Below are 10,296 nucleotides of genomic sequence, written 5' to 3'. Positions count from 1 at the left end.
TCTCCTTTTCCACCTATCCACTCCACCCTCTCCTCCCTGACCTATCACCTTCATTCCCTTCCCCACTCACCTATTGTACTCTCTGCTACTTTCTCCCCACCCCCACCCTCCTCTCGCTTATCTCTCCACGCTTCAGGCTCTCTGCCTTTATTACTGATGAAGGGCTTTTGCCCGGAACATCGATTTCACTGCTCCTTGGATGCTGCCTGAACTGCTGTGCTCTTCCAGCACCACTAATCCAGAATCTGGTTTCCAGCATCTGCAGTCATTGTTTTTACCTCTACTAAGAGATCAGCTCATTCTTTTCTAAATATAAATAGATTTTGGTAGGCAACATGGTTTTGTGCAGGGGGGATCATGCCTTACCAACTTAATAGAGTTCTTCGAGGAAGTGGGGTGGAAATGTGTTGCTGGAGAAGCGCAGCAGGTCAGGCAGCATCTAGGGAACAGGAGAATCGACGTTTCGGGCATTAGCCCTTCTGCAGGAAGGGCTAATGCCCGAAACGTCGATTCTCCTGTTCCCTAGATGCTGCCTGACCTGCTGCGCTTCTCCAGCAACACATTTCCATCTCTGATCTCCAGCATCTGCAGACCTCATTTTCTCTTCGAGGAAGTGGCCAAGTTGATCGATGAAGGAAGGGCTGTTGATGTTATAGACATGGACTTTAGTAAGGCGTTTGATAAGGTTCTCCATTGTACACTAGTGGAGAAGGTGAAGTCACATGGTGTGCAGGGTGTTCTAGCTCGGTGGATAAAGAACTGGTTGAGCAACAGGAGACAGTAGTAGTTGAAAGGAGTTTTTCGAAATGGAGAAAGGTGACCAGTGGTGTTCCACCAGGGTCAGTATTGGGGCCACTGTTGATTGTAATATACATAAATGATCTAGAAGAGGACACTGTTGGTATGATCAGCAAGTTTGCAGATGACACAAAGATTGGTGGAGTAGCAGAAAGCAGGAATAGCAGAATACATGAGAATATAGATAGACAGGAGAGTTGGGCGAAAAAGTAGCAGATGGCTTTCAATCCAGATAAATGTGTGGTGATTTAGGCAAGACTAATTTGAGAGTGAATTATACAATGAATGGAAGAGCCTTGGGAAAAGTTGATGGGCAGAGAGATCTGGGAGTGCAGGTCCATTGTACCCTGAAGGTTGCTACACAGGTGGATAGAGTGGTCAAGGAGGCATATAGTATGCTTGCCTTCATTGGACGGGATATTGAGTATAAGAGCTGGCAAGTCATGTTAAAATTGTAGAAGACATTGGTTCGGCCGCATTTAGAATACTGTGTACAGTTCTGGTCGCAGAGAAGGTTTACGAGGATGTTGCCTGGTATGGAAGGTGCTAACTATGAAGAGAGGTTGAGTAGGTTAGATTTGTTTTCATTAGAAAAAAGGAGATTGAGTGGGGACCTGATTGAGGTTTACAAAATCATGCAGGGTATAGACAGGGTGGATAGAGACAAGCTTTTTTCCAGAGTGAAGGATTCAATAACCAGAGGTCATGCTTTTAAGGTGAGAGATTGAAAGTTTAAGGGGGATACACGCAGCAAGTACTTCACACAGAGGGTGGTGGGCGTTTGGAACGCGTTGTTAGCAGAGGTGGTAGAGGCAGGCACGGTAGATTTATTTAAGGTGCGTCTGGACAGATGCACGAGTAAGTGGGGAGCAGAGGGATACAAATGCTTAGGAATTGATTGACAGGTTTAGATAGTACATTTGGATCGGCTCAGACTTGGAGGGCCGAAGGGCCTGTTCCTGGGCTGTAAATTTTCTTTGTTCTTTTCTGACTCTGGGTGAAGACATTTCTCCTTCTCTCAGCCCTAATTGGCCTACCGTGAATGCTTACCTTGAGGCCTGGTTCTGGATTCCCTGGCCATCGTGAAGATCTGCCTTGTCTCGTCCTGATGTAAGAGTGGTTATAATATGAAATAATTTCATATTCAGTTTGAAGATGAGAAATGTTTTCCTGAAACTTGTTTCTTAAACTCAAAGGCAATTGCAAGAGTATGGGAACAGTTGACTAAAGTGGAATGGGAAAATAGGTTAAAAGGTAAATCAGAAGAGAAGCAGCGGCAGACGTTGAAGGAGGTGTTTTGTGACTCTCAAGAAAGATATTTACAATTGATAAGGACACACCATATTTGACTAATTAAGTCTATTAAAGAGAGTGCAAAATAAAAAGTATTTAATTCAGTGTTGCAAAGCTTAGTGGTGGTCCAGAAAAAAGGGAACATTTAGAAACTAGCAAAGACTGACTATAAAAATAAAAGAAATTGAGTGTATGGAAGACTGGATGTAGGTTCGCTCACTGACTGGAAGGTTTGTTTTCAGACATTTTGTCACCATACTAGGTAACATCTTCAGTGAGCCTCTAGAAGAAGCATGGGTGGTGTAGCCCACTTTCAATTTATATGTTTGGGTTTCCTTGGATTGGTGATGTCATTTCCTGTTCCTTTTCTCAGGAGGTGGTAAATGGGATCCACGTCAATGAGTTTGTTATAGAGTCATAGAGATGTACAACAAGGAAACAGACCCCTTGGTACAACTCATCCATGCCAACCAGATATGCCAATCCAATCTAGTCCCACCCGGCCCATATTCCTCCAAACCCTTCCTAATCATATATCCATCCAGATGCCTTTTAAACGTTGCAATTATACTCGCCTCCACCACTTCCTCTGGCAGCTCATTCCATACACGTACCACCCTCTGCGTGAAAAAATTGCCCCTTAGGTCTCTTTTATATCTTTCCCCTCTCACGCCAAACCTATGCCCTCTAGTTCTGGACTCCCTGACCCCAGGGAAAAAACTTTGTCTATTGATCCTATCCATGCCCCTCATGATTTTACAAACATCTATAAGATCACCCCCGCCCCCCCAGCCTCCGACCCTCCAGAGAAAACAACCCCAGCCTATTCGATTTCTCCCTGTAGCTCAAATCCTCCAACCATGGCAACGTCCTTGTAAATTTTTTCTGAACCATTTCAAGTTTCACAACAACTTTCCGATAGGAAGGAGATCAGAATTGCACGCAATATTCCAACAGTGGCCTAACCAATGTCCTGTATAGTCGCAACATGACCTCCCATCTCCTGCACTCAATACTCTGACCAATAAAATAAAGCATACCAAACACCTTCTTCACTATCTTATCTACCTGCGACTCCACTTTCAAGGAGCTACGAACCTGCAATCCAAAGTCTCTTTGTTCAGCAACACTCCGTAGGACCTTACCATTAAGTGTATAAGTCCTGCTAAGATTTGCTTTCCCAAAATGCAGCACCTGACATTTATCTGAATTAAACTCCATCTGCCACTTCTCAGCCCATTGGCTCATCTGTATTGATAGAGTTCTGGTTGGAATGCCATGCTTCTAGGAATTCTAGTGCATGGCTCTGTTTGGCATGTCCTAGGATGGATGTGTTGTCCCAGTCAAAGTGGTGTCCTTCCTCATCCGTGTGTAATGATACTAGTGAGGGTGGGTCATGTCTTTTTGTGGCTAGTTGATGGTTCCAACCTGCCAGCTCAGCACCATCCTCATGACCTGTCCTACCTGCCAATCTTCCTTTCCACCTATCCACTCCACTCTCCTCTCTGACTTATCACCTTCATTCCCCCCCTCCCCTCCATCCACCTATTGTACTCTTGGCTACCTTCTCCCCAGCCCCCACCCCCCCTCCCAGTTATCTCTCCACCCCGGAGGCTCCCTGTCTCATTCCTGATGAAGGGTTTTTGCCCGAAACGTTGATTTTCCTGCTCCTCGGATGCTGCCTGACCTGTGCTTTTCCAGCACCATTCTAATCTTGACTCTGATCTCCAGCATCTGCAGTACTCACTTTCGCCTGTCTGCATGATGGTTTACTGGGTTTCTTCTGTGAGTTGGATGTCTTTCACTGTTGTATCTAATGCTGCTAAGAAATCTTCCTTGTCCGCATCCTGGAAGTTGTAATTTAATCCTCTTACTAAGACTGCTTTTGTAGTGTCTGTTAGCGGTTGGTCAGATAAGTTTGTTTTTTAATCCATGCTTTTGTGTTGTCAGTGTTGTTATTTTGGGTAAGTTTGTCTACTTTTTTCTGTAGGTCTAGTATTTTCATTTTCTGTATTTCTCACTGTTTCATGTCTGTGGCTTTTTGTACTGTGTCTGTCCATTCATGATCTGTTGCATGACTGAGTAAAGATTTTTGGTGCAAAACTTCCCGCTTGTATTTACGGAGTCTGTTGTGGGCATCATTGATCATTTCTCCGAGAAGCATGGCATTCCAACTGGAACTCTGTAAACAAAAATTGACTTGGATCCCATTTTGTAACCAGTGCGACCACATGAAGAGTCCAAAAAAGCTTGTTGTGGATGACCACTTCTATGAGCTTTACACTCTCCACTCATTCCACCTCTGTGCTGTGTTAATGTGTAGGGGGGCATGAGCAACATCCAGCCAAAAGTCAATAATGAGTTCCTTGGTTTTGCCGGCATTGAGAGCTAGGTTGTTGTAAGTGCACCATTTTTCCAGGTCTTCCATCTCCCGTCTGTAGTCTTTTTCGTCGCCATCTGAGATTCGACCGACTATGGTGGTGTCATCAGCAAATGTATAAATGGCATCAGCAAATAGTATAAATGGTATTTGCCAACGCACTCAAGGAGCTACACCAAAAGACTAAAACGTTTAGTAGAAGACTCGCACCACTCCATCCACTCCACCCAAGAATTCCTAAAGACTGCCAAAGATACCAAGATAGAAGAGGATGAAATAATGGTCTCCTTTGATGTAACAGCCCTGTTCATATCCATCAACATCAGCCTGGCCAAGGAAACACTGACTACATTATTAGAAAAACCAAAGACATCTACACCAAACACCACCAACTTCACCAACTAGGACAGTATCACTAAGCTAGTGGACCTATGCCTTATCACACACTTCACCTTCAACAACAAACCTACCGACAAACCTATGGAACACCCATGGGATCTCCTATATCAGGGTTCTTAGCAGAGGCAGTAATGCAGAGACTCGAACAAACAGCTCTGCCAACCCTCCAAACTAAACTTTGGGTCCACTATATGGATGACATCTTTGTCATCACTTAACGAAACAAATTAGAGGAAACCTTCAAGACCATCAACAATATCTTTACTGGCATAACATGCATTGAAGAGGAGGAAAACAACAACAAACTGCCATTCCTAGATGGTGTAGTAGAGCGAACAGCCAATGGCAGCGTACACAGGAAAAAAACCACATACGGATCAAATATTGAACTACAGAAGCAATCATCTCAACATCCACAAACAAAGCTGCATTAGAACATTATTTCAATGAGCTACTACACACTGCAGCACAGAGGAACTACGCAGAGCAGAGGAAAATCATCTATACAGTGTATTCAAAAAGAATGGGTATCCAGTCTGCTGATTTCTCACAACAAACCCAAACAAGCAGACAAAATGCGTCCAGAAGCCTTAGTCACTCTTCCCCTACGTCAAAGACTACGACTCCTTGGCATCATGGTAGCCCACAAACCCCCAACACACTGAACTTGAAAGACCCTATACAAGCGAACTAATGTCATTTACAAAATACCTTGCAAGGACTGTAACAAACACTACATTGGACAAACAGGCAGAAAAGTAGCCACGAGGATACATGAACATTAAGCAGCCACAAAAAGGCATGACCTACTATCACTAGTATCTTTACACACGGATGAGGAAGGAAACCACTTCTACTGGGACAACACATCCAAACTGAGACATGCCCAAGAATTCCGAGAAGCATGGCATTCCAACCAGAACTGTATGAACAAACACGTTGACTTGAATCCCATTTACCACCCTGGGAAACAGAACAGGAAATGACATCACCACAGGAAATGACATCACCAACCCAAGGAAACCCAAACATATAAATCGACAGCGGGCTACACCACCAGTGCTTCATCTGGAGGTTCACTGAAGATGTTACCTTGTATGGTGGCGAAACGTCTGAAAACAAACTTTCCAGCTCAGCGAGCAAACCTATATCCAGATCCTCAACCTGAGCTACAAATCTTCTCATAACTCACTAGTATGGAAGACTTTTACATGAGTGAATGATTAGGTTCTGGAATGCAACGTCTGAGTTTTTAGGGCCTGGTTCAATTGAAACATTAAAAATGAAATGGAATTAATAATGAAAAGGAAGAATGTGCCTGGAAAAGGGAATGACAGTTAATGAATTTCTCCATCAGAGCGTCAGTATAGACACAACAGGCTGAATGGCCACTCATTCTGTGCCTTTCAGGAGAAGTGGGATAACCGAATGAGGGAAGAAGGAATAGAGGATCGTGCTGATTTTGTTCGATGAGGAAGGTGGGAGAAAAATAGGGTGGAGGTTTGACATCAGGATTAGGCATGTTGGGTTGAATGACCTCTTTTGTTGCTTTTTTGTACTTTTCTTCTGGCTGAGTTTTGCTGGGAGCCTAGTGATTCAGCTCTGGCTCAGTTGGTTCTATTCTCATTCCTGAATTTCAAAGTACAAGTCCCAGTCCTCGATCTTGAGGGCAGAATCATGGCCAGCACTCCTGTGCAACATTAAAGGAGTGCTCACAGATGTACAACCCTACAGATGGGACATTAAACCAAAGCCCTCGTATATTTGCTTAAGAGGATGTAGAAGATTATCGTATTGCTGTTGTAGAAATTTGCAGTATTACTTATAGAAACTTGGTGCTGCAAGTCCACCACAGTAGGAAGAGTCTGGGAGCCACTCACAGGAGTTTCTGATGCCACTGAATTGGGTGAAGTTTCTACTGTGGACTTGAGTTTGTAATAAAATGTATGTAACATAAAGTTGTTTTGTGTTTCAGGCCAAAATAGAGTCAGATCGTATAATTGCATCTGTTGGGAAAAAGAGCCCACAAGAGTTGGGAATCAAAGTTAAAAACCAGTCTAGTGTTCTGTCTCTGGCTCATCGTAGAGACTTCAAGCAGCTCCTGCAAGGAATTTCTGGGGAAGTGCCCCTCAGGCCCATGGAACTAAATATGAAGGAGTTTGCTTGCTTTCAGATTGCAATCCTAAACAAGGTGACCACTGCTTCCATGACAATATTTGGTTGAACAGGAATTTTTTTTGTGTTGTAACAGAAGTTCCATTCCTTTGTTAATGATGCAAAGATAACTGAATGAGTCTTCAGTGGCGTGTGGATTTGTCATTGAATCATACATTTTGGAAACAAACACTTCAGTCTAACTAGTCCAGGCTAACCATGTTCCCAAACTAAACAAGTCCTACCTGCCTGCATTTGGCCCATATCTTTCGAAACATTTCCTAATCATTTACTTGTCCAAATTTTTTAAAAATGTTGTTAACTATACCTGCATCCACCACTTCCTGTGGCAGTTCATTCCACACACTAACAGCTTTCTGTAAAGATGTTGCCCTTCATGTCTTTTTTAAATCTTTCTCATCTCGCCTTAAAGATATGCCCTTCACTTTTGAACTCCCCCACCTTAGGGGAAAAAAATTTTGCTATTCACCTTATCTACGCCTGTCATGCTTTTGTAAACCTCTATAAGGTCACCCCTCAACTTCCTACACTCCAGTGAAAAAAGCTCAAGCCTATTTTTACAACCCAAACCCTCCATTCTCTGCAACATCTTGGTAGATCTTTTCCGAACCCCCTCCAGTTTAATAATAATCTTCCTTTAACTGGGTGACCGGAACTATACACAGCATTCCAGAAGAGGCTTCACCAAAGTCCTGTACAATCACACCACAACGTCCCAGCTCCTATACTCCTTTAGTGAAGAAAAAAGAATAAATTCACTGCTGTTCACAAATGACATCAGCTGTTTAGATTTTGGAATCAAAAACATGATTTCTAAATTAGTGGATGACTACACCTCCAATTTTGGTGTCATCTGCAAACTTGCTCACTATACCTCCTGTGTTCATACCCAAATCATTTATATAAATGACCAAAAGCAGTGGACCCAGCACAGTTCCTTGTGGTACACCACTGGTCACAGGCCACCAATGTGAAAAGCATCCCTCCACCACCACCCTCTTTCTTCTACCTTCGAGCAAGTTCTGTATTGAAGTGGCCAGTTCTCCCTGTATTCCATGACATCTAACCTTGCCAACCAGTCTACCATGAGGAACCTTGTTGAACACCTTACTGAAGTCCATATAAGTCACTTCCACCCTCTTTGTTACTGTTTGTTCAAAAAACTCAATCATGTTAGTGAGACACATTTCTCATGCATAAAGCCATGTTGACTATCCCTAATCAGTCCTTGCCTATCCAAATACATGAAAATCTTGTCTCTCAGGATACCCTCCAACACTTTGCCCCAAAATGGCAGGCTCACTGGTCTATGGTTCCTTGGCTTTTCCCAACATAATGGCACCACGTTTGCCAACTTCCAGTCTTCCAGCACCTCACCTGTAACTATCTATGATCCAAACAGAGTTAAAAATCACACAAAACCAGGTTATAGTCCAACAAGTTTAATTGGAAGCACTAGCTTTTGGAGTGCTGCTCCTTCATCGGGTGGCTGTGGAATATAAGATTGTAAGACAGAATTTCTAGCAAACGTTACATCACACTGTAAACATTTGCTTATAAATTGTCTTACAATCTTATGCTCCACAACCACCTGATGAAGGAGCAGTGCTCTGAAAGCTAGTGCTTCCAATTAAGCCTGTTGGACTATAACCTGGTGTTGTGTGATTTTTAACTTTGTACAGCCCTGTCCAACACCGGCATTTCCAAATAGCTCTACTAGAAGCCCAGCAATCACTTCCCCAGCTTCCCACAGAGTTCTAGGGTACACCTAGAATCATACAGATGTACAGCACGGAAACAGACCCTTCGGTCCAACCCGTCCATGTCGACTAGATATCCTAATCCAGTCTAGTCCCCTTTGCCAGCATTTGACCCATACCTCTCTAAACCCCTCCTATTCATGTACTCATCCAGATACCTTTTAAATTTTGTATTTAGATAGAAACGTACAGCACAGAACAGGCCCTTCGGCCCATGATGTTGTGCCGAAGATAAATCCTAATGTAAAATATAATAACTTCACCTATGCACCCCTCAATTCACTTCTATCCATGTGTATGTCCAGCAGTCGCTTAAATGTCCCTAATGACTCTGTTTCCATCACCACCGCTGGCAACGCATTCCATGCATTCACAACTCTCTGCATAAAGAACCTTCCTCTGATGTCCCCTCTATACCTTCCTCCTAATATCTTAAAGCTATGACTCCTCGTGCCAGTCAATCCTTCGTCGACCTGTCTTGCCACCTCCTCAAGGAACTCAATAAGATTTGTGAGGCATGACCTGCCCTCGCGAAGCCATGCTGACTGTCTATAATCACACTATGCTTTGCCAAATAGTCATAAATCCTATCCTATCCCTCAGTATTTTTTCCAAAACTTTGCTGACCATAGACGTAAGACTGACTGGTCTGTAATTGCCAGGGATTCCCTTATTACCCTTGAAAAGAGGAACATCATTTGCCTCCTTCCAATCTTCCCGTGGAGAGTGAGGAAGCAAATATCCTCACCAGCGGCTTAGCAACCTCCTTTCTCACTTCCCGAAGCAGCCTCGGATAAATCTGGTCTGTCCCTGGGGACTTATCAATCTTAATGTTTGCCAAAATTTCCAGCACATCAACTTCATCAATCTTGATCTGTTCAAGACTGTTTCCCGGCTCCTCAAAGCTCTCATTCCTGTTTTTTTTAAATGCTCTAAACCCTCGAACATCCAGCACCATTCCTGCCCCTGTGAAACCCATGTCTCTGTTACGGCCACAGCATCATATCCTCAAGTACTGATTCATGCCCTAAGTTCATCACTCTTATTTCAGACACTCCTTGCGTTAAAGCAGACACACTTTAACCGATTCCTTTGCTTCATAGAGTGAGAAACAATAGGCGCAGGAGTAGGCCATTCTGCCCTTCGAGCCTGCACCACCATTCAATATGATCATGGCTGATCATCCTTAATCAGTATCCTGTTCCTGCCTTATCTCCATAACCCTAGATTCCACAATCCTTGAGAGCTCTACCCAACTCTTTCTTAAATGAACCCAGAAACTGGGCCTCCACTGCCCTCTGGGGAAGAGCATTCCACACAGCCACCACTCTCTGGGTGAAGAACTTTCTCCTCATCTCTGTCCTAAATGGCCTACCCCATATTTTTAAGCTGTGTCCTCTGGTTCAGCACTCACCCATCAGCGGAAACATGTTTCCTGCCTCCAGACTGTCCAATCCTTTAATAATCTTATGTCTCAATCAGATCCCCTCT

The 10,296-nt window shown here is 43.6% G+C and overlaps 1 protein-coding gene across 1 annotated transcript in view; it reads left to right on the top strand.

Moving 5' to 3' along the window:
• The window catches only part of LOC122561997 (integrator complex subunit 6-like), a 51,387-nt gene that overhangs the window by 12,119 nt on the left and 28,972 nt on the right, over nucleotides 1-10,296 (top strand). Inside the window, exon 4 of the mRNA XM_043714364.1 lies at nucleotides 6,846-7,061. Within this exon, the coding sequence (XP_043570299.1) occupies nucleotides 6,846-7,061 (216 nt within the window). The remainder of the gene's footprint in view (nucleotides 1-6,845; nucleotides 7,062-10,296) is intronic.

The sequence above is a fragment of the Chiloscyllium plagiosum genome, chromosome 24 (genome assembly GCF_004010195.1).
Source record: "Chiloscyllium plagiosum isolate BGI_BamShark_2017 chromosome 24, ASM401019v2, whole genome shotgun sequence".
NCBI lineage: Eukaryota > Metazoa > Chordata > Chondrichthyes > Orectolobiformes > Hemiscylliidae > Chiloscyllium > Chiloscyllium plagiosum.
This window is presented reverse-complemented; position numbering and strand designations above follow the sequence as displayed.